Source organism: Centroberyx gerrardi, chromosome 15, assembly GCF_048128805.1.
Source record: "Centroberyx gerrardi isolate f3 chromosome 15, fCenGer3.hap1.cur.20231027, whole genome shotgun sequence".
Classification (NCBI taxonomy): domain Eukaryota; kingdom Metazoa; phylum Chordata; class Actinopteri; order Beryciformes; family Berycidae; genus Centroberyx; species Centroberyx gerrardi.
Genome location: NC_136011.1, coordinates 13,683,655 through 13,708,479, shown reverse-complemented (window position 1 = coordinate 13,708,479; position 24,825 = coordinate 13,683,655). Strand labels below are relative to the sequence as shown.

The 24,825-nt window shown below is 39.3% G+C and overlaps 2 protein-coding genes across 2 annotated transcripts in view; one reads left to right on the top strand and one right to left on the bottom strand.

Annotated features, from left to right (window-relative positions):
- The window catches only part of mcph1 (microcephalin 1), a 36,351-nt gene extending 13,935 nt beyond the window's left edge, over nucleotides 1-22,416 (top strand). The window contains exons 11-15 of the mRNA XM_071912941.2: nucleotides 3,207-3,244; nucleotides 3,446-3,608; nucleotides 3,702-3,779; nucleotides 21,669-21,906; nucleotides 22,001-22,416. Coding sequence (XP_071769042.1) covers nucleotides 3,207-3,244; nucleotides 3,446-3,608; nucleotides 3,702-3,779; nucleotides 21,669-21,906; nucleotides 22,001-22,053 — 570 coding nt within the window. The 3' untranslated portion in view covers nucleotides 22,054-22,416. The remainder of the gene's footprint in view (nucleotides 1-3,206; nucleotides 3,245-3,445; nucleotides 3,609-3,701; nucleotides 3,780-21,668; nucleotides 21,907-22,000) is intronic.
- Nucleotides 5,629-17,783, bottom strand: angpt2a (angiopoietin 2a). The gene is made up of 9 exons (XM_071912952.2): nucleotides 17,278-17,783; nucleotides 13,304-13,459; nucleotides 11,601-11,722; nucleotides 11,166-11,404; nucleotides 10,698-10,825; nucleotides 10,007-10,108; nucleotides 8,993-9,159; nucleotides 7,620-7,750; nucleotides 5,629-6,060 (listed from the first exon to the last, which is right to left on the bottom strand). The coding sequence occupies exons 1-9, from the start codon at nucleotides 17,551-17,553 to the stop codon at nucleotides 5,900-5,902; spliced, it is 1,482 nt and encodes a 493-aa protein (XP_071769053.1). The 5' UTR covers nucleotides 17,554-17,783; the 3' UTR covers nucleotides 5,629-5,899.
- Nucleotides 22,417-24,825: the final 2,409 nt, after the last annotated feature.

Below are 24,825 nucleotides of genomic sequence, written 5' to 3'. Positions count from 1 at the left end.
TTATATTGCACTGAATAGGAAGATGAAAACGTCCTGAAAAGAAAAAAAATGGTGTCATGAAAAATGCATATTAATGGTATATCTTGTAAATTACATGTCTGTGACTTGAGTGCACACTTGGTTCTACATGTTTTCCCAATTTTAGTGAAATTCTTAGATCTTGAAATTGTGAACTTTCCCAGACATTCTGAAAGTCTCAAATTGCTTGATCTCTTTGAATATGCATCCTGTGTGTTTCGTGTTCAAAAACTATTGCTGTTGCAAGATATATATATATATATCTACACTGTATGTAGATATATATACTGTATTTGTTATCTTTTTTTGAGGGATGAGTGCACTTCCTGCACTCCCCTATCATACAAACTATGCAGTTTCAACGGCCTGTTTGAACACATCCAACTTTACAAAGTAATTCTAATGAGTAGACTGGAAATACTCACCCTCTGGGTTTTTGATAAATCCTGACATTCATGGTTTTCTGTGATGCAGGAGGTATCGGAAGTAAACTGAACATTAGCAGTGTTTTTCCTGTGTATGTCATTCCTTTTTTAAGCATTTCCTCAGCTATGTTCACACACTTCCCTAGCTGTAGGCGTTTGAGGCAGCTAGCTACCCAAGAGGTTCTGTCTAGTCCTCGGGGTTTCCTGTGTTTTGCCTCCATGATGCTAGTGTACAACTTCCTTGCTTGTGAAATGCACCTGGGCTCTGTTTTCTTTGTACTCTTAACCTCAACAAAACTCTAGCTGGAAAAAAAGCCTACTTTCATCTCCCCTAGGAATCTGTTTTGAGTTGGCTCTCTTGTGACCCATGTTGCAGAGAGAACATTCTAGCTCTTCTCTTGGTTCCCTCATGATGATAATAGGCTGAGTTCCTGTGAGCTGGATAGCTTGTTAGCAGTTGTAGGGCAATATCACAATTTACACAATTAACAAGGTAGCGATGCATTTGTTCACACAACTCCAAGATTTTAGAGTGGTGTGTGCTTGCCGATAAAAAGAATATATGTTGTTTTAAATTTCTACAGTGCTAACATGCTGATCTTATAGTAGGTTTAGGCAGTGCTGGTTCTGAGATTACTACTGGGAGGTGGCGCCTGCATGGCTGACCAATTTTTGAAAATACGATGGTAAACACTGGCAAGTTGCGTGATACTTGAGATTATGAGTTGTTGCGTGTGATCGACTTTTCACCTTTTGTGGAATGGAAAAAAAGTGGACATTAGGCCGTGTCTGTACACATGAAACATCAAAATAAATACAATACTCATTATGTAATTCCTAATATGAAATTCCTAAAATGTGATCAAACCACATGAATTGAGAAACTAATTTAGTTGAACATATGCTGAATCTTTCTGTTACTGAATTACAAACACTCAAAGATAAATTTTTGTTTTAGTAAATGTAGATTTACTTCATTTTTTTTGTCCATCACATGATTTCAAAACTTTATCAACCCAGCATAGTAATTGAATCCCTTACGTAGCATTTGTTTTGTTAGAGGGTACACTGTTTTTTTTTATTCTTATTTTGAAATACTTAAAGGATTAAGATTGTTTGTGAATATGGGCCCAGAAATAACTGCAGTAGCACTAAGTTGGTTGGGTTCATGAGCATGCCATCTGATATGAGCTATGTACCCATGGTGTTGTTGAGTTAACCTTTATGTAAGCCACTCTTCAGTTGTGACAAGTGGTAACCTGATATTTGTACTGCCAGAGGTGCTTTTTGTTAGTAATTGGTTCTCACAGCCTCAGCTGACCTCAACTTTAGCGGAGACCTAGGATCCTGACCTCGCTTTCTTTTTCTGAATGGCGTCATTTCAGTGTGTGCGGAATAGCAGCCATCGAGGAGACCTAGTCATACAGTAAAGAATTTCCTTCATTTGTGCTGGGAGCGTTTGTGCTCAGAGGCCGTGCTACAGTTCACACCAGCTCTTTGTCGAAAGGCTCATTATGTGCGACTCATTCTTCAATGCCTGCCTTCTTGTGCTGCTGCCAGAACATGTCCACTGCATGAGATAAGCCAAAAGTCCCCTTTGAGGAACCTCCAGAATAGCCGCCCATATTTTTGGCTTTGGTTTTTTGACTTTTTTGAAGCAGCAGAAAATGAGCAGCTATCCCGGTCTCTTTTCAGCAGTCCCCCAACATTGGCAGGGGATAAACCTGCCGTGGGTCATTTGCAAATTGGCATACCGAAACATTTTCCCTGATGGAAACCTTTGTGTGATGACAGCAGTGGAATAGCAGTTATGGCACAACACAACCTAATGGCTACCCAACTTGCTTATCAGGGATAATAATTGGGTGATGTTCCAGCGCTGTGTGTGTGGGGCTGGTGAACCGTTTGGCAGCACTGTGTTCAGAAGGCCTTAACCCCCGCCTTCCTGCTGGGGGCCCAGATAGTAGTGTCTGGCAGGAAAGGACCTGGTGGCCCTGTTTGTGACTGCCGCTCAGGTGTTTGTGCTAGTGATGGCCTGCTGTATTGGGGCCAAAGTACATGAGATGGATGAACCACAGTCGCCGGAATACAAATTTACAGTTCCGTTTCAATAGCTCTGAATATGTTTTTCTCTGCTCGCGGCCTTGGAGTTTCATTTCCTCTCTGGTCTCTAAGCATGCGTATATCCGGCATGGGTTGTTGAAAGTGCACAGCCTGTCTGCCTGTTGAGTAATGATCCTTTTACCTGTCCAGTGCTGCATCATTTGACAACTGTTAAACAAACCAGTTACAATAGTTATGCACAAAATAAATGTGTGTGTTACAGTTCCAAGGATTTAAATGTTTGTGTACCATTTTTATTTACAGATGCTGTATTATCTAGGCTACTTTAAAGGGGAGATTTGTTGTAACACAGAATTCACATATGTCATTCCTGTTATCTGTGATTCCTGCTCCTATGATCCCAAACCAAGAAAACAGGGAGCCAAATCTGTGGTTTTATCAGCACTTTCTGGAGCTGCTCCACTGATAGTGTGTAGATCAAATATCTGGATATCGAGACCAAACCCAGGGTGCTCAAACATTAAACAACACCGATTCAGCTTCCTACTCCACTGGTTTTCTCACTTCTAGGTTTTGGCGAAAGTTGTTCACAATTACAAATATTCTTTAAACTGTCCAACATCATTGAAGTAATCTGAACTTTAGTTTTAGAATAGTTTTATTTCTATCATGAGCTTTTTGTGTTTGTCTTTGTTTCAGAGTATGAGAACATTGGTCATGACGAGCATGCCCACTGAGTAAGTACCTGAGACATTTAAAATGGCTTTTAGCAAAACACTTTATTAATATCACAATCTGTTTCATAGGCCATAGATAGTTGCACCACACTTTCCATGTGAGGAAGTTGGCATTTGTAAGCAAGTTGGCCAAAAAATAGATGTCTTGTTTAATCATTTTTGTTGAGAGATGCTTTCTACTCTCTTCTTCGTCTCTTATAGGAAGCAGCACACAGTGGCTCAGGTGGTGAAAACACTGGGTGGGTTCTCTGTCGTGGACCGGGTGTGTGACAGCACAACTCATGTGGTGTCTGGGGGTCACCGGCGCACCCTCAATATTCTGTTGGGCATTGCTCGTGGCTGCTGGATCCTCTCTTTCGAATGGGTATGTCGTTCATATATGTTTAAAAACCTTAACATAATATTATTAAAAACTGATGAAAAAAGTTGTCTAACATTTTTCATTTTCCCTGAATAGATTCTTTGGTGTTTGGAGCAAAGACAGTGGATTCCAGAGGAACCATATGAACTTTCAGACCATTTCCCTGCAGCACCTGTGAGTACCAGTGCCTGGAGACTCGTCTCAGTATCCACAACACAAATACTGCCAGCATTACAAAACATTGATTACATACATTATTATAATTTATAATATTTAATTTGATTAATTTATTTTCCAAATCTTAGTTGCTACACTCCAGTCTGACACTCCAAGCTAATAAATGCCAGAATGCCAAAGCAGAGGAAGTGGGTCGGAAACCTGCTAATTTTTATTGCCAGTCATTCATTTTCAGTGTGCTTGTTTTTCCTGAAGCATCCTGTGTGAAATGTGGATGTTGCCTCTTCCTGTCCTCGTCATTCATGAGTCACTGTCCTCTCCTGCCTCTGTGAGGGGAGACATGGGGGTCTTGATGCAGACAAATGTCAACACATTTCCTCTTGAAACTACATTATGGCTTTTGTTGTGACAGACAAAATATTTTTATGTCCCCATGGTCCTTTATCATGCCTCTACACTAAATGGAAGTATTCAGCATTTTGTAAACCACATGCTTCCCTCCGCTCTTCAGTTCCTCTGCTCTGTATGTCCTATGCAGTGTGTCTAACAGTGGCATTGCCTTCAGCAGCTGTTGTCAGTGATAGAAACAGATGTCAACAGGGCTGACAACTTTCTGAGTGAATTTTCCATCTCTTGCATATCAATCACTACTAACTTAAAATTGTGTAGATGTCCAAATAATTGTGCATGACCTGAGTGAATTGATGGAAAGACTTATTTAAAAGAGTGAGGCCTAGAAAGAATACAGAATTCTGCCATTAAAACTTTGCTCAACTGTCTCAACGTTTTATGTTTTAAGCTTGGAACAGATTAAAAATAAAATGGTCAATTTTGATTATTAAGCTTATATAGCTTATAGCTTTATAATTACTATCAGTTTTCCCAGGATTTGGGAACTAGGCTTGAATTTTCTAGTTATACTGTGATAATTGACCAACAAGTCAAGTCGCAAGTCAGTTTGTGGCATTTTGTGTTTATTTATTTCAGATAGTAGGTGCACGAAAAGATAAAAAGACTATGATAGTGTGGAGCAGCACCATCCATTGGAAAGTACCTTCTCTTAGAGCATAAAATAGAGTCTTTGAGTGAAGGTTTAAATCTGACGCATTCTGCCCAGTGGAGAGTCGTGTTGTTGTTGTTACAGTCGATGTAACTTCAGCTCTGTAATAGTTGGCAGAGCTTTGCGGTGGAACACTTCGATAGAGAACCTGCTTAGCTTGATGTTTATCGGTGAAAAATTCAACTTCCTCAAGTTGCAAAGCTTTGCCGTAAAATGTATTTGTTGCAGTGTCAAAAGAATATTAGCTTGACATAAATAAAATTACAAAAATAGGTCAAGAAATAATTGTTACATATCAGCATGGGGGAAAGGACTGTATAATTATCTAGATTGTGTAATGCAAAGTGTAAAAGTGTAGACAGGTACTAGCATTCAGGATGAAATATTTGAGTGATGTCAAAATGCAACAAATCAGTATCGTACATAATGTTAAATATCAACCTTTGAATCTACATATAAATTAAACAACAAATGTATATACATCCTCTATGAGAAAGAAAATATGTTAGCTTAATAGAATTTTTTTTTGTGGTATTTTACATTTGCATTTACATTTTAGGCATTCAGCAGACCAAGCCAATTCTTTTTTTTTTGTTTATCACCCATGTACACTATAACTGCTTGTTGTACCATTGTCTCTTTGCTTAAATTATTTCAAAATCAGAAAAAGGACTAAATATATTCTGTGATAGACTATTTTTACTCTGACATCTCCCCTCTGGTTAGCTAACTATTATTACTTACTATAATCACTGTACTTCCAGTTGTCTATGGATACCACATTAACAGTCTTTTCAGTATTTTTACAAGTATAGACCTTTGTCAGTGTTAATATGACACTATTCCACAATTTCATTGTTTAACTCCCCGTTTGGTTCAAATCAGTAAACATATAGACATAAGCAAAGTGTTCCTTTCCACACGAAAGGTTCATAGCAACACAAAGTGCTTTGGTTCTCTTGAGAATGTAATTTTTGTTTTGGTGTTTGTTACTGTCTGTCTGGCAGTGTTTTCTTCTCACTCTGTCTAATGTGAGAGAGACAGTTCAAAGGGAGCTTCAGAAGTCTGCTGGTCTGATCATCATTGTAGTGGACTTCAGTGAGTAGCCCGATCCTTTCCAGTAGTACCATTTGATGCCGTTGAAGCGGTTGGCGTTCTGGCCCTGTTGGTAATACATTCCATTCAAATTGGATGGACCACAGGCATCAAACCACCAGCCTAGAACATGAAAACAATAATTACATGGTCAATCCAGTTGTAATGGTGTCTTCAACATGGATATTGCATACGACTCAGGTACACTGCATAGAATAGAGAGGGATGAGAGACAATTTCTATCCTAGAAATGGGCAACTTTGGTCTCTAAGACTCGTGACTCGTGACTCATGTTGTGATGTCTCAATCCCTTTGAGACATTACAAAGGCAATATCTTTGAATTCAGAAACCGCAAAATAGAACTGAAGAACTAAACACACTAGAACTCAATCTAGAACAAATTAAAACTGTACATGCAGGCTTTGCAGAATGTGGCACAAGGCTGAGCTGCCCATTTTTTAATACACTTCAATGAGGAAGTCCTAGAAAACTTGAAGATGTAATATCTGCATAACGAATGAAATGGGGAAGTTTGCATTTCAAAGAGCAAATCAGCATAAATCACGTTTTTTGAGCTGTAAACATGGTTATATGGCGTCTATATAGTGAACAGCATTTCAACCGTGTTGCACTTCTGGCCACACCTCAATCAGTGATGTCAATGCAGGTATTTCGCCTTTGGTGGCATCAAATGCTTTGCAATCAGAAAATTGTTACTGCCCCCATGTAGAGATGAGTGATCCGGTATCTCAGACACTCCCCCCGATTCGCTCTCACCCTTTTTTTTTTTGGCATCTTTCAAAATTGTGTACCAGGCGGAGACTGGCTGAAAACAGTGTGTTTATGCACTCTTTAAGTCTCTGATTTCTGTCTTTGGAAGAGAATCGTCGTTGTTCACCAATAATAATTGGGCTACATGGACCATAGGAATAGCATATATATTTTTTAAATTGAGTGCTTTTCTCATTTAAATACAAAAATAACTTCATCTTTACAATTCTAAAATAAATGCGTACATGCTTGTACATGTAGGTGAGAAACTGTTCTGGGTGCTGCATTTAATTTTGAGCATGGACTGTCATGTTGCCCACATGCATATAAACCATAAAACTACATTCATTCATTTTAGTCAAGTGGCAACTGCATGTTTGTTATGGCAGAACTTGCAGCACTCTTCTCACTGGGTCAGTGCCACTCATAGTCCTGTGTGTGCAGCTCTGAGGTGGAGGGATTCCTCTGTGAGAGACCCTCATGGGAAAAAGGCTTAAGGTTAGGGTTTTCATGCTTTCATGCTCACTTGGCAGACCCCGATACAGAGGGAGACAAACTTCTGGCAGTGTAGTCACTTTCAGAGGCATGGAGGAGGACCTCTAAGCTACAAGAGAAGAGAGGGAAAAAGCTCTGTTCCCAGGCTATTAATGTCAACCATTGTAGGGGCTGAATTCCCCAATGAGTTGATCAGTGATTAACTCTGAGCTAATTGTGCTCTTTGACTCAGCCACAAAAATACAGGAGCCCTTTTAATGCTCTTGAAGATTTTTGGGGGAAGTGCCAGGGTTTGGGTGGGTGGGAATTTTTTCCACAGCAAGTGAGCACCTCAACTTGATGTGATTATTAGATGTTCCTACTGAGCACAACTATGCAAAAGCACAGGTGATTTACAAATGAGTCTGCTGCTTACCCCCTGTTGTCAGTTGCGAGCATTTGCAAACACATTTGTCATTGTCTGCATCCTTTGTACTGAAATCACTTCCTGGCTGCCCAAGGCTGCTTATTTTGCCTGCCGTTCCACTGTAGCCTTTAAGGTGTATCCTGTAGAATGAAAAGGAAAAATGGAAGAGGAAGGAGGAGGAGGAGGAAGTCAATAATTGCTGTTCCTCAAAAGGCAACCTTTAGCTGACTTATACTTTGGCCATAGCTTTACTACCACTGGAACTAAAATAGGTTTTGGTTGTTTGCATAACGATGAAAGTGTGAACTATTTGTATGAGATTTTTGTTCCTTCGTCCTTTAAAGATCTGTCAGGTGTTTGTGATTTTAAACACAAGCTGCTGGATGACTGCATATGTCCATTTTTAGATTTTTGTTGTGTGTGTTTTGCTAAGAGTTGACGAAGGATTCATCTACTGCTGTTTGTGCAGCTTCCCCGGAGAACAAGTTACTTGGAATTATTGAGCCAAGTAACTTAAGATCAAATTGGTCATACTCTAGCAGACTTAAGACCTGAATAGCACAGTGTTGAATAGGGGAGTTTCAAGGTCTATTTGTCAAATTCAAAGGAAGTATCCATTCCACTCTCGAAATCAGCTTAGGTTGGGAAAAGAATACTTCTGAAGGTTGTGGTATTGCCAAGGGGCGCAGATTGAATGTTTAGGAATCTGAGACATTTTGTGTATTTCCTATTTTCACAAATCCTATCCATTGCCGTAGTATTTTCTTTGGACTGGTGCCAAGCGTTGGACATCAGTATCAGGAAAAGGTAAATAGGGAAAATCTGCCCTCAAGGAGAATTCATATATGTTTTGCCCTAAATGTTGAGCAGTTCAGTCAATATTTATGAACAATGACCCAATGCTAGAAATGTTGTATCATAGTTACAGCCTAAGCTCTTATGTTTCTAGCTTTGGGGAGACGTGTTCCTATATTACATTATATAACATGAACATTATGTGAATTCTTTTAAGGGCTTTGGAGGTGCAGTTTTATTTTTTGGGGAATGCACCTTATTTGGAGGACCGTTGTTTTAGCATGTTGTCACTGGCATTAGCTAAGCCCCTCTACTTTTTGGCAATATTGTTTGGTGTATATTCTAGATACGAGATTTCAAAAGCAGTGTTGTGAAATCAAAACAGTATTCTTCAGTGACTGAGTTTTCACAGAAGAACTTGTGCTAACAACATATGACTTGCATCTTAAAATTTTTCAGAAACACAAGTTGTAGAATTCTGTCAATGAAGTTTCTTGCATATTAGTATTTTTTAAACCATAGTTTCCTAGCATCTGAAGCATTTCTTATTAAGGAAAACTTTCTCTGATGCTGTTGAGGAAACCTACCTGTAATTCTGTGATTCACTGTCCAGAGAAAACTGCTCGTATTGTGAGAATCCAGAGTTTTCTTCCCAGTCACTCAGCTGGATCCTTAGTTTGTAGGGTTGTTGATTTGTCAGTCTGGAGACAAATTCATTTCCTAACCAATGTTCATCTGAAGCTTCTCCAAACCCCTACGAAGGCACACAAGACATGTTGTTAAATTTTTGATGAGCCCCCACAGTAGGGGCTTGTAAACCAGTCCCCCTGCTTATATTGTTAGCAGTTACACAAAACAGTCACAACTATTCATAGTGAGATATTCATAAGAAATCCTGCATGTCAGTTTAAAGTGAACAGGTCGGATTAAAGGAAATATCAGCATAAATATTTTCTTCTGTTTTCTTCTGCTTGAGATTCCTTTTTGGCATTGTTTTGGCCCATTAATCTCCTACTTGGCATGGACAATGCTAGTCACTATTTTTAGGGATTATCTGGACCCCTTATCTTTATGATGGCTGTTTATAAGCACCGTCTCAGATGCACTTTCAGAACTAAGAAATTCTCCACTGTGATCTTATCTGGTTATTGACAAATTGGCATATGACTAAAGTCAATGTGGTCCTCCAAACTTTGGGCGACCACATCTGTGCCTTGTTGGTGCATCGTTAACCTGAACAGTACCACTCTAATCAATATAGAGACGAATCACGGGATGAAGTTGATCACTCAGAATCATTGTGTTAGTAGTGATTGCAATTTGCCCATCCTTCCTTGGATTGGTTCAATGCCAAAATGCCCTCCACACCAGTGCAGAATCACCACAAAGCTTCGCTCCAGGTGGAATTAATGTTTGTGATTCATTTATTTTGCTCATAACCTATTTTTTGTTGCACATTGGTGTTTCTAACTAAAGAGGCCCGTTAAACACTGTGTGGAAGGCCAATAACAAATCTGGCCTCTGCATTGTGTTTTGGGAATGAAAACCGTAGCCTAGGCTGTATTTTTTTAGGGGAAGAATTTCCTCTTGATAGCTTTTACCATTTTGTACTCTTTCCACGTACGGTGAAAGTCAACACGGCCATCAAAGCGTTTCTGTAGTATTGTCCAGCCACCTCCCTCCGTCTCCATGTCACAGAAAGCCTTCAAACACAAAACACAAAAGAGGTTGCTCCAATTAATAATCTTATCAATTCAAAATTAATGTTCCGTAAGGAATTCATGCTCAATGAGAATTTGACAATGCAGTCTCATTTCAGCTTGGCTTAAACAAACATCAAGTTACGGGGAAGGGGATACGGAATTGAGTTCCAAGTTTTAATCACTGAAAAGTATCTAAGGAGATCACTGTTTTAGCTCAAGCATGCACATCATTCATGAAAGGCTGAGAACATTTTAATTTAGCTAGTCCAACCTCAAAGACAATTCTACATTTACTGAACATTTCATCCTGTAATTTGCAACGTTTCCTATAGTTGTATGTATTTACAAAGCTGTGTGTGCGCGCCCGTATGGCAGTATTTAACTGGCATACACAAATGCTCGTGAACACACACACGCTGACATTCTGAGTGAGGCAGCAGGACAAGTCTTCCCTTTACTAGCAGATTATTGATTAATGATTGTTTTGTTCACAGCGCTTCTCTAAATGTTTTATCTAAGTGTAACTTGAAAGTGTATTATACATTATGGCTTGTAGACAGTCTGAAACAAGTAAACAGGCTAACTTTACCTTCACCTCTAACGTAGTGTTGGGAAGTGTGAGTGCATAGACTCCACTTTCAGTGTTTCCCGACTTGAAGACAGCAGCACAATCCACATATGTGGTTGGTGTATCCTGCATCATGGTGGTTTTGGTCTCTGCAGAAGAAGCCATTCACATTAATTTGACATCACAAAATTGCACAGCACTTAATTGTCCTCCTTTGACAAGTTCACGTCTTAGACCCTGGCCAACACAATAAAAAAGATCACTTTCATTGCTTCCATGTCACTGACTATTTTGAAAGTTAGAGATGGCATCAGGTACTCTTCAGATGCCCTTCAGTAAGATATTTGTACTGGCAACTTGCAGATGTGGATGTGTTGAACTGTGTGAATGTGGTACTGAGAACCTATGCATGCTTAGTCGACCTACCCCAGATAAACAAAGGATTTAAAAACAAAAGTTACCATGACCTATACTGTAGTGCTGACCCACCTCCAGCTGTGGTGGCAGAGATGGTGTGGATGAGGTTGTTGACGGTGTCCAGCAGCTCCTGTTGCTGGTTCTGCAGAGCGGTGTTGTTAGAGGAAACCCGCAGCAGCTGCTGCTCCAGCTCCCCTATAATGGCTGTCTGCCTCTGTATCAGGGCCTGAAGCTGCTCCTTTTCGTCTCGTAGCGTCTTGAGCTCCACCTGTCTCTGCTGCTCCATCTCCCCCATCCTCTTCTCCAGGAAGCTGATGAGAAACAGGCGACAAGCTCAGCAACGGGCTTAACCTTCACTTTGCTCATAAGCAGAAGACTGTACTGTTAGGAACCTAATGATCCTCAGAATTAATTTTCTCTTTTTTCATCAACGACATTTCATTTATAGCCTTGTATGAGACAGATCACTTATATGGTGTTAGCAAGGGTTAAAGAAGATGTTCTTACCTGTTTTTGTCATTCAGCTTATTTATTTCATTTGTTTGGACAATTAGCTGTTTTTCCAACTTGTTAGTTGACAAGGAATTCTCAAGAAGTTGGCGCTCAAGTCGAGTTGTATGAGTTATTACCTGGAGATAAAAGAACAAGTTTTACAAAGCAGTTCAGTTAGGCTATTTCTCAGAGGTACCTTGTCAGATCAGAGTGAATTTTGAATTGCTCTGAGTCGTTTAAAAATTGCATTAAACTCTTTGTATTATCATTAAATCGCATACTTGGCAGTAGCCTTAAGTGGGGCTCAAGATACTTAGAAGTTGCCAATTGTTTTCCCACAGAACAGAACGTGGCCTTAAGCTAACTTCCAACTGGGGATAGGGTGTGTTATGATGAAATGTTTATCTCTTCTGGATAGAAAAATATTTCAGATTGGTGTTGTGCAATTGCTTCTGACATTTTCCTATGTATTTCCCTTCATGTGTTAGACAAGTTACACAAACAGTTACATGACTGGCAGCAATTTAGTTGGATCATCTACAGTTCAGTCTAAAAAAACATCTCGCTGGGTTTTTTTTTATTGATTATTATTTTTTTTATCTGACCTGGCATGGGTTATATTGTGTTTGATCAGACATTGACCAGTCAGTGTAAACCTGTAGAAAGGTGTGACACTCTTCATAGACAATACTATGTGTGCACAAGCATTATTAATACTAGCGAGGATTATAGCTTCCTCTCATGGTTCTTATCTCCTGAGTCTTGACATCATGTGTCCTGTGCCGGCCAGTATAACAACCTGCCCTACCCATCAAGCCACTTTGGACTGATAGTTAGTGTATTCCATCAGAGGACTGAGCTCAACACAAGCCCTGTTTGCAGTTTCCATCTCATTCTAGAGAGCAGAGCACAAAAAGCATAGTCATTATCTAAATGGAAAATGTGTTTTGTGACAGGAAAGAACAGAACAATCAAATTCTAATAAAGCAGACATACTGAACATTGGAAAGTGGGTGGGGGTAGGTTCAAGGGATACTGTCAAAGAGCAGTGGGGCTTTATAATGTAATCCATGTATTTCCACAGACAGACGTATTGAACTGAGCTCTTGGGTCGGGGACCTTGCCTCTGATTTCCCAGTTTGGAGGAACTGAACTCAGCAAAAAGCAGGTTGTTTACATGAATCCTAGCTACGTGTCTCCAATGGAGCTGTTGATGTCTTTGAACAGACGGATGTCTGATTGTGACAAACTGATAGACCCTTTCTGTGGGAATACAATTGTGCTAATAACAGGAAATGCTGTACAGTTGGCTCACATAAGGTCATTGACGTTCAGCCAAAATAATATACTGGCACAGTAGGATATTGTAGCCTATTTTTCTCTCAGTTTATTTTTTCGCACTCTCATTGAGCACATTATTTATTGCCGTGCGTCATGCACTCTTTAAATGGAAAGAAAAGGAATGTTGAACATGTATTACGACATTCATTTCATTAAAAACAAATGGATAAACTCATGATAGCATATTTTAAGTCCATGTTAGTCTGTTCAGCAACATATAATATGTTCATGCATATGACACATCTGTGGATTTTGACTTGCCAAAGTCTACTATTGCACAGACAAGGCTGAAAGACACAAGTGTTCGCTAGGCTAATGATGTTTTTTTCCTTTTTTATACCTCTGTTTATTTAATGTATCACGGAGTATAGCCTCACCTGTGCCTCCACGTTGGTCAGTTTCCGTGTTTGCTCTGCAGTTTGACTCAGCAGGTTTGTTCCAATTTCAATCATTGTCGCTGTATGGTTGTGTACGGCGTTCTGCTGGATTTGGACCATGTCCTGCTTCATGCTGTCCTGTATGTAGTTCTCTAGCTGCGGTACAGAAGAAGAAGAGTTAGCTTAAGACAGTTTTGCCAGTTTTTAAGAATTATTGATTAGAATAAATAACCATTACTTTTCTAGGGAAGGTGTGCATTCATACTCTCTTTTTCAGCAAAACCCTGCTTTATATTCATAGTTACACAGATTGACACCAGAGAACTGCCCAGGACAATCCTCTAATGTTGGCCCCCGAGCAGCTTCACTTGAGCACTTGGGAGAGAGAGGAGACTGTTACTCATTCACTTTCCCCATCCAAATTTTCCCAGCTCTCTAGTTCAGGGATTCAAACCAGCGACCTTCTGGTCATTCCTTAACATTCAGTCAAGTGTTCATTGTGTCCTGACTGGAATACAGTTTGCACCGTTGTGCCAGAGAATGAGTCAATCAGAGAATAAGCCAGTTTTATGATAAATAACATTGTTGGGTATTTAGCCATGCCTCCTGGCGGAAATGAATCAGAGAAAAAAGTGATTGTGTCCAAAGTCAAGAACTTCTCTGGACAGCACATAAAATAAATTCATGAATTCTATTCTTGTATTGTTTTAGTCCCTCTGTACACACCATATTTTAAAAACGGCATACTTGTTGTCATAGTTTGCCCTTTCCCCTCGTGTCTGACCCAGAAGTCTACGAGAGGTGGAAGAGGACAGAATTATCCCATGACAACCGAGACATTTTTAAAAGTGTTTAGATTATATGCTGTCCAAAATTTTACAAGCTTCTATAAATTGTAACAGGAAGTTTAACTACATTCAGTTGTTTGTCCTGGAGGTCAAAAGGGAGAGAGTAGTAGGTTGTAATGTTTTCCCAGCCCACAGTTATGAAATAATAAATCAATAAAGTGACTTAAGATGATATTACTAGACATTTGAAGTTCTGATTTAACTCTTAACCATAGGAATATTAGGATATAATATATATTATATATTAGGATTTCACCCTTTCTACCTAGCAGTATTGCCAGATTTAGAGCAAGACCAATCATTAAGTTATTTCCTGCACGGTGTTCCTGAGAGGCAATCAGGTCCTGCGGCTTGTAAACAGGATGGAAGTGATGAGTGAGGAGTTACATCCTTCATGAAAGTATGACTTCTATACAAGTGGGAACTAGTGTCGGTTGAATATCTCTGTCATCTCCAGTAAGTTTGCATAATCACTTTGGTTATTTACTCATCAATCACTAATGCAACCCTAAATAGCCTTTGTTTTCCTTTTTTTTCCATGGCAAAGAAATAGCTTAAGACTAGTGGCTGCAATTAGTGCTAATTTTGTTTGTCTTCCTTTCTTGACCTCCAATTTGTTTGTGTTCTTGGATACATACAGAGGCGCGTGGAGGGTGGAAGCGGGTGTCATTTGAATTGTTGGCAGGACATTCCATTGACGGTCAATGATCTAATCAGTTGTTTACTCCTCCTGCCTCGAAGGCTCCTGTGAAGAATGCTTGTTTGTGTTTCTCATTCACACGAAAGCGTGACAACAAATTGACACGTTTTACTGGCACAGAGTATGCTGGTTTTCCTCCATTCTCAGTGGCCAGTGCACTTCCACCTAGGCCTATTTTGTAAGGATTGTATGATTTTTTTTGACCACAGATACCGTCCTATCCTGAGTTATTGAAGCAAAGGCTCGTTTATGCAAATCTGCCCCATACCGATACAAAAATCATGCACTCATGTTTCTTTTAACTTTGGTTTTTTGGGCAATTGTGTGGGCGATTTATTTGTATACGCTCTGAGAATTGAGAGTGGAGTTTGGGGGGAAAAGGATGCTCTCTGTTGAGTTGAAATGACAAGTGGATCACATGTGGTATTTGTATCTACTGTTACAATCAAGGTTGCTTTCTGGAAGTTTACTGAAATTATTAATGTGACAGCAGTGGCGACTTACTTAAGCTTTCAAATGACAACCTGCTTCCTCTGAACTAGTTACTGATCATTTGTTTTCACTGGTTATTTTAAAGTTATTTAAAGTCAGATCCCAGACAAGATAGGCTGCAATGGAAATGTTATTTGAGATTCAAGACCATCTTGCCAATGACACCATTTACATTTGCTGCACCACCAAGTGGAATATTTTACAGCAAACGTTCAATTTTATTATATGTAAGTGAGATATGATACAGTCATAGGATCCAGTTCAGAATCAAGTCTCAATCAAACAGGACGTCAAATGTACATTCAGGCAAAGTTTAGGTATTAGATATTTGAATGCCAGTACGATGTCAGTTTAGAAATAAATCAGTTAATTTCCTCTTTGTATTTTGTGAATCTACGTATTTCATTTACAGCTACTTGAAAATAGCTAGTACACCAACCTGTTACTCAAATTTTCCCTATTCATTTTCACTATTCAGCTAGGTAATATCTATTTATTATTTTGTCATAGATGACACAGGTTGGGGAAAGTCTCAAGTCTTCAGCGAATGTGCTGTTGGACTGTATAGAAAATATACTTAGAATATAGAATGTGTATGAATAGGCTTGAGATTTCTGAGCACTTCTGTTTTTCTCTTTATGCGTATGGTTGCTGGTGGAATTGCGGCGTCTAGAGTGTGAAGAACATCAAAGCTCAGCACCAGCGCTCCTGTGGAATGGTTCAGAGCTCGTTTTATGTCAACGAGGTGGGAATTGTGCGATCAAGCTGTGAGCTGTATTTGTCTTGTCATGGCTCGTCTTGTATAGTTCTCATCATTAGTCAAATTCTAAAGAGGTAGAAGAGAGGGAGCCAGAAAAGAGGCGTTTGGTTCTTTCACACACACAAGTAATGGCCCAGCAAATTGAAAGGGAGGCGCGCATCCCCCATGTGGACACCTGTGCTGAGGCTTTGTCAGTTCTCAAGCCCATTTTGTCCTCTTACACAGAATAAGTGTCTCACAGACACTCTGCAAACTTTTTGTTCTTTTTCCCCCATTTGCTGTATGGAAATAGATTCTGAGAGAATATGTGGCTATATAAAAAAGCTCTTTGAAGAACTTGATGTGAAATGAATGCTTGCAGTTATTTTGCCGGTAATTAATTTGTTTCATCCATGGTCGTATTGGGCATTAGAAAATAAAGTACCATTCACACTTGTAACATTGTTTGGCGCTCTGGTATTGGCCATATGAACAGCGGCATAATTTAACCACCATTAAAGCTAAATTAATGGGTGTTACAACTCTAATTTTGGGCGAAGGTATCCATTGTTTGCATAAACCTTTTGTTGATTTAAAATGATTTGGCAATCATTCATCTCTCCCATTCATTTAGCAGTATTGGTTAAGCTCTGCCAATGTGGTGATATGGCACTTACCAGAGAGGCAATGCTCCAGAATGCGTCAGAATCATCTGACTATCATATGAAAAAAAAAAACAGCAATTATCCATGAAAAAATAGCAGTTCCTTGCCATTTTGGATGTTGAAAATGGGCACTCTTCTAGTGTGTTAGACACTTCCATGAGGGCGTGGCAATAAAGCTGGCAAAATCTGTACTTCATTAAAGTTATCTGCATTTTCCTAGTGAGTGTTTGCTGTTCTGTGAAACCACTACTTTCTTTGGTGCAGCACACTGAAAGGGAGGCACGCATCCTCCATGTGGACACCTGTGTTGAGGCTTTGACAGTTCTCAAGCCCATTTTGTTCTCTTACTCAGCATAGCAGTGTCTCACAGACACTCAGCAAACTTTGTATGTTCTTTTTTTTCCTGTGAAACTATTACCCTCTCTGACAAAAACTTAAAATCACCATAATCAAGGTGTTGCGTGATATCACAGCCTCTACACATTTTCCCTTCCAGTTGAGGGGCTGTGAGGACAGAGACAACACTGTACCTTAAGGAGCCACTGTGTGTTGTTCTCCATGATGGTCTCCAGTTGCTCCAGCCTCTGCGCCGACTCGTCATTCTCTGCGGGGCCGTCCTTTTGGACTGGGTTATTGTAGGTGCTGCTTGGAGTTTGGCAATTTTCCTGCTCAGGCAGCAGAAAGGTGTAGCTACATGGACCGTTCTGGATCTCATATTGTCTCTTACCCACAATGGTGTCTGAAGTCTTGTATCCTGTCCCCAGAGCAAGGCAGAAACTCAAAACCAGTAAGCCAGCATTCAGCATTTTTATAAGAAAAGTATTTGGCTAAAAAATGAAGTTACTATGAACTTGAACTTGAACTCCTGAGATTTTAAAGTTTTCCTTGATCTGTGGGATGATTAGATGTCTTTCCCCAACAACGTCCAAGTGTGTACAATCCTGTTGAAGTTCTGTAGATTCCTTTTATTAGCACTCAGTGGTAGGAGGAGGAGATGAAGCCATCAGGAACTAGAGGTAGTGTGTCATTCCCTCAGGTTACTGGTCCCAGACTGCATGTGCTCTCTCTTCATCAAAGCCCCAGCCTCTTGTTTGAGCTGCCTTTGGCCCCTCTGATTAGCTGTGTGAGTTCAGACCACTCCCCTTTTCCCTGTGGCCAGTCGGGCCAGTCTCTGTGAAGAGCAGCGGAGAGGAGATTCCTTTTAGCTCCCCTCTCACTCTAACAACTCAGAGGAGTAGATGCACAAACTCTACATGTTCCACTATATCTTCTTTTGACACATGAGAGAGGATGCTCCTTGAATGGATCTGAGAGAAACATTGAGAATAAGGCTGCAATGCCCACGTGTTTTGTTTCTCTAACTGAACAGCTACTCAGGATGCAGCTGCCCACCTCAAGAACAGTCTCATAGTATCATGATGATAAGAAGCCAAGATTGAAGATCTAGATTAAAGAGAAAATCTACTCAATATCAAAAACTCATTTATTTAATGTATTTAATTTTACTTATTACATTTATTCCCATGATCTTTCTTTTCATCTTTCTTTTCTTCATGTAATGTAATGTCATGTTGTTTGCTCTTTTACATGTAGGAATTAATTTTAAGTAATACATAAGTTGATAAAATGTCATAAGTGTAGACTGCCTGGCTGTTATGATTCTTCTCTTGATTTTGTCAGGTTTTGATATGAGAGGATGTGGTTATTTGATGGGTGTGATTTCTGGATCTTGTCTCAAGGTTTCAAGTCTACACTAGTATGGAATAGCATGAGAAAACACAGTCCCACACTGGCTAATTGTTTCACACTTAATACTAAGCACTTCATATTAACAAAAGATTACGTTTTTTTTTTCCAGGATTATTGAGCTCAACGTTATCATACGCTTGCCAGAAGGGCAAGCATCTACATGTGCAGATGATGCTAATAGGCTGTAGTAGTTTCAGGGCTCCTTGTTGAACAACACATCTCAAATACCTGTGCTAGTAGCCTGATTTTTCTTTTTTCTGTGGCGATTTCAAGCGAACAAATAGGAAGTAAAACACGGGTCTGTAACCGGATCGCCCTTTGATTTTGTTCGCAAGAAAATCTGGGGGTTTGGCTCCTCACAAATCACAAACTATCCTCCCAAACATACACGGAAAGTACGTTTTTAATTATTATTATTTCAGCGCTATCCCAACTCGACAAATAATAATAATATAATAATAATAGCTTTATTTATATAAAACAAAGTTTACAAAGTGCTTTGACAGACAAAATAAAAACAGAATATTCAAAATTTGAATTTAAAAAGCAATGAAACAATAATAAACAGGGATTAAATTCAGATAGGAGGTTAGAGGTGGAAAAAGCAGCATTCAACTAAATAGTGGGATTAACCGTAAGGTGAAAACCAAAATAAACAGTAAGGATAAAATAAAACAAAAGTAAGATCAAATTAAGACAATAAAAAGACAATAGAAAGACAATAAAAGATGATAAAAAGACAATAGAAAGACGATATAAAGATAATAAAAAGACGATAAAAAGATGTGGTGATTTTCTTCCCGTGTGTGAACTCTATGTGTGGGCTGACATGTCACAGTGGGGAATGGGAGCGCAGGTGTGCTGTACGGGAAGTGACTCGACACAGGAGGATGTTTTGTCCGACACCCCAGGAATGTTCCTCCATCACAGTCACCTTCCTATTGCTTCAGTAGCTTCACTCTTCACTTCCCCCGACAGTAAAACTCACATTCTTTAGAAAAACATACATGGCCTTTACTCCATCTGTTACAGTCTGCAAAATAGTTATAAGTAGATTAAGCTTCATATTGTATACTGAGCAGCCCTTTTGCTTTAGCATAAGAACAATTCAGTGTGAATGGCATCACATTTCGTGTTTTGAGAGGGAAGCATTGCATTTGCCCTCTACAGTTTGGACAGCAGCACCGATGGAAGCAGAATTGTAGGAAGCAGACTGATGTAATATGTTACAATATACAGGAAATGCAACATATTTAAGGCACATTACCTAAGAGGAAGGACTTGTCGTCATTCCAAAAACACTGAGTGTCTCAGGTGTTCAGGCTGAATCACTCAAACAGCAGATTCATGGGCGCCAATGTTTGTTTTATGTTTAGAAAAAGGAGGAAGTGACACAATGACACATTTTTGATAGATCTCACTTCTGGGCCCAATCTTTATTTCCTTATTTTCGACTGTGACAGAGTTCTATACTATCACGTTCATTAAATTAATTTATAAACAACACTTAACTAGGTTTACATGCAGGTTGCAACTGGATTATCTCTACTGCACCCTAAAATGACTTGGTGTCAAGGTGGCATTGCATTAACCATTTAGATGCGTGAGAGGATCCAGATCTCGGTGTGTGTTATGTCTTCAATCAGTCCCCTCAAAGTGCACAATGTGGTTTAATTTTCACCTCACCCAGTCTCTGAACCCTTTGACCAATCCCTGATTACTTGTGGTAAAGCGAAACTTGTGTGAAGATTTACAAAGGACTAAAAGCCTTAAAGCTTGTTTCCTGGCATTCAACTCAAAATGGAGCAGATTGTCCCTTTCAGAGTTGCAACTGACCCGTGCTTGACACGGAGCAGGTCTGTAGTCAGAGCTTAGAGCTTCACTCACCAAACCCAGGACCAAAGAGTGCCGGAAAATGCTTCATTCATGCTCTCATTCAGTCAGTCAGGATCGGCAGTAGTCAACGGACAATGTGGCCTAAGGAACTGAAACCAAGCACATAAAATGGCACAGCAGCTAACCTTTGTGTCACTCAGAGCTCAACAGCGAGCTTTGCATCGTCTTAGACAATGTGCTTCTGATTGAATCTGTCATGTAAGACGTTTCATCTCTATCACTTCCCAACATTTGTTGTTGCTGTAATTTTTTTTAGTAATAGCAGTTCAGAAACCCTTTTCCCATGGTGCTGCTGCTGCAGAGACATCAAGAGGCAAAATCAGGAGTCACTTCAATCCTCTCTATCTGTGCATAAACTTCATCATGGTTAACAGCACTCCAAAAAATCATTTTCTACAAATCATGTCTGTTATTCATTAAGCAGTATCTAATTAATAAAAATAAGTTTCTAATTAATATAAAGAAGTTGACTTCCATTATTGTGAAAGTATAACTATGAATCATCACACCACAATCCTTTATAGTACTATCAGTCATCGCCACAAATGTGCTGTGGGACAGTACAGAATCTGTGTTTGTTTCTATTAAATAGATGAATATCTATAAGTTGTAAAGAAGATACAGAAAGTATTCCTTCATTTACATTCTGGGGTATGGCTTGCAAATAGAAAGGTTTTTATTTCCATTGTTTCATTGTACTGCTACCAAACAGGTGTATTTTACTCCAGTATTGGTGATTTAATTCAGAGCTTTCTTTGTCCTCTAGGGGCAGTTGTTTTACACAGCAATGCAAACACTTTATAGAGACTTTATAATTTTGTCAAAATAAAAACTCCTTCAGTAAATCACATTTTTGATTTGTTCAAAATAAAATTAATTTAAAAAAAACATTCACACTCCAAATATATTTAAAATGTGATTTGCTGATAAAAGCTCACTGTTAGTATCAACAGCTGAATGCACATTGAATAAGTCTGAAAAATGTCTCTAAACACATTTTTTTTTTTTCTTTTTAACTGTTATTATATAATTGTTGAAAATGATCACCCTTCTCTCAAAAGTTACTTCTGTCAGTAAGTTCATTTTTTAAAGCAGTTTTTCCAAATCATCTCCTAAGCGAGCCTGTTGATCTGTGGTCTGAGAGGCTGAACCGGGCCGGGCCGGGTGCTTCAGTCTGTCCTGACTGCACTAGAGCTCCTAACCCACATGCGTTACTGAATCATTTTGAAGACAATGCACAGGTACGTCCTTTAACGGTGTCAGTTTGTCTTCCCAGATCTGCCGTCTCCAGCAGCACCTGTCTGCTGGCGAACACCAGCAGGACTTGTTCCAAGGCCAGCCCGCCATGTTTGTGTCCCAGCACTCCCAGCCTCCTACTCACAGTCTGGTGGAGCTCATCCAGCTGTGTGGAGGAACGGTCTGCAAAACCGTCCGGCAGGCGGGCATCTGCATAGGCAAATACAACGGCAGAAGACCGGAGGGAAGCAGGATCCTGTCGGAGCAGTGGGTGCTGGGTAAGATGTTTGACTCTGATCTCCATGTTTCATGTTGTGTTGCTTTTTCATGTCACTATTGTTTCTCACATGTTTTATGCTTTTGTTTCTCCAGACTGTATCACACATCTCAAGCAGCTGTCATATGATACCTACGACTTGGAGTGAAAACCCTGCAAAATATTATCTTGGGCCGTGAAGATTCATTTTATGGTGGACAGTGCCTGGTTGCATAAAATATCCTCAATTTCTACCTTGAAGTGTCTTTCTTATGCAAGTTAATCAACTTGTTTTAGAAATTTGTTCAGATGCATTTAATAAATCCTCTTAAATGATCTGTTAGTGAAGATTTATATTTAGTAATGTACCGTATTCTGAGAAATAATACCTCATTTTGACCCTGGTTACCATGGGAACCATTAACTGTTTAGGACTGTCAACCACTGAACAGCGAAGCAAATTATGTTGGAACGTGGAAAACTCAAATTTTTATCTGAAACTGCATTGAATTTGAATGCATAAGATAGGTCAGTCCTTCTAAATCAAACTCAAACTTCTCTTCAACAATGTGACTTTGAACATACCTACTGAGCCATTTTAAAGTCTAAGGGACATAACACATCTTTATGGAATTGTTTTGTGTTGATATCATTGTTAATAAATATTTTATACAAATTTGATTTTAATGAGTTTTCTAATTTTATCTAATAAACAATGACTATTGAGAACCAAGCAGGCAACTTTTGATAATGAAACATTCAGTCTTAATTTGAGGCAATGGGAAATTAATTTGGCAGCTTTCAATATGAACTCAAACAACACTCGAACATCAAAACTGTATGTGTAGTAGTTACTAGTTTTGGAGTTAATATGACTTAGTAATCCATGCAGTTTATACAAAAGTTAGTTCCAGCCAAGGAATTTGATTGGTCAACCTGCTGGTCAACTTGCTGTTCCCCCTGTTCAAACAACAGTGTACATGTCGTCCTTCACGGACAATGCAGACTCCCTCTGGGCCAAAAGATATGTCACATTGTTTTGACCTGTAATTCTCATCTTCCCAAGGTTTAATCAAAGTCTGATCAGTGATGTCTGAGCTATCGCATAATCATGAATGAATGAACAAACAATGTGGCGCCCCGTTGAGACTAATCAGCGGAATTTTTAAAATGCCGGAACACAGTGGTGAGATGCATCATTCTCTCAAGTTTCATCAAAATCCAATCAGTGGTGTTTGAGATGTCATTGTGTTTCACAGATAAGGAATAAACAAACGAACAGACATACCACAGCTCGTAAACTCAAGCAGCTGGAGCTGCAGAAGATGGCAGGACATTGACATTAAATACAGGACCAAAAATACATGTAAGAGTGCAGTAGTGGAAGCTTTAGGCTGTACTTTTGCCAATGAATCAGATTTCTTACTCACAATTCCTATTCTAACCACAATTCAGCATTGTCAAAGTGACAGTTCACCACTTGGAACTAAAAAACTGATTTAATTTTTCATCTGTCTTTTGGTTACAGGTTACATTCTCTGACATCCCATCCATTATGAGATACTATGTTATTTTCCAGTAAAGGAAAAAAAAAAAACGTCCTCTATTTCTTTTTCAAGAATCCCCAAACAGAAATTTGAAGTGTTGTTACTTAATGTCCCACATGGGCTCCTGCATCATGCGTGGGGGAGCAGGTTGACTGAGGGTTTGTATAGATCTTGGAGAGAGAAAGGGCAACTAAATTGTAAACTTTGGTTTATGGAAAAGGAGAGAATCAACCTACTAGGTCAAAAAAAGCATTTCTGAATTTGTTTTATGGGGTTTTTACTTTGTAGACTTCATAATGGGTTTCATCGATGCGTTTATGAAAAATTGAGTAGTGTTCAAAACATGTTCCATGTTTTTGGAACCTCAATCTGTGAAATGCAGAAATGGCACCGTGTGAGACCTCAGTGTGTACGTTCATGTGAGACTTCCCATGAAATTAGGAAATTTCCGGTCGTCGGTGTCAGTCAAAGAGGATGGAAGAGATTCGACAGGCTGCCTTGGGAATGTTTGTAGTTCTGGCCTGCATCATTCTGCTTTCCACTACATTTTCAGCCATCTGGCTAATGGGTCCTGTCATTCATTGTAATGTGAGCTAAACTGGAGTGGACATTGGTTCTTTGCAAGGGATTAGGGACATGCCTCCCCTTAAAAAAAATGGGGGGAAAGGGTATAAAATGTACATTTAGAGCAAAACTAAAGGCTCATTTGTGCTACAGAGGTGTGGGGGCATCCCTGATTGCTGGTGGATTTTGTGTTAAAGATTTATTTTACAAGGCCAAAAGGCATAGCATTGGATCACTTGCACTTGTACAGCATGTGCTGTATGTTGGCTGTGATTCAGGGTCCACTGCAATACTTTCAGCATACTTTCTCTTCCCTGATCTTGCTGTATAAATCAATGCAGAAATTTGTCAGGAGAAAAAAAAACTACTGAGAGCTGCACCCCCCGTGTTTTAACATATAGTGATGGAAGGATGATATTGTTGTTTGTATTATTTTTTCTTTGTAACCCCAAGACCTGGAATCAAATGATATATAAATGGCACAGGTATTTCACACTGTGCTCCAGCATTCTGTAGAAAACTACAGCCTAAAATACCATTAAGATCTAGTGAAGGAAAATATGAATATTTGAAAAAATACTCAAAAAAAATGTCCAACAGCCTGGAGACAAAGTATCATTAATAGGCTATGTTATTAAAATCTTTGCCACTGATATAGTTTAGCCTAAGTGATTAAAAGGGTTAAATACTCTTACAAACAGCAATTACAATTTTATGATTTCATTAAGACTTCTTGACTTTCCATCCCACTTTGATAGAAAAGTATTTTGAGTAGACTTCAGATAAACAAGTAGCCTACTTTGAACTCATTTTGTAGCATAAGAAAATTG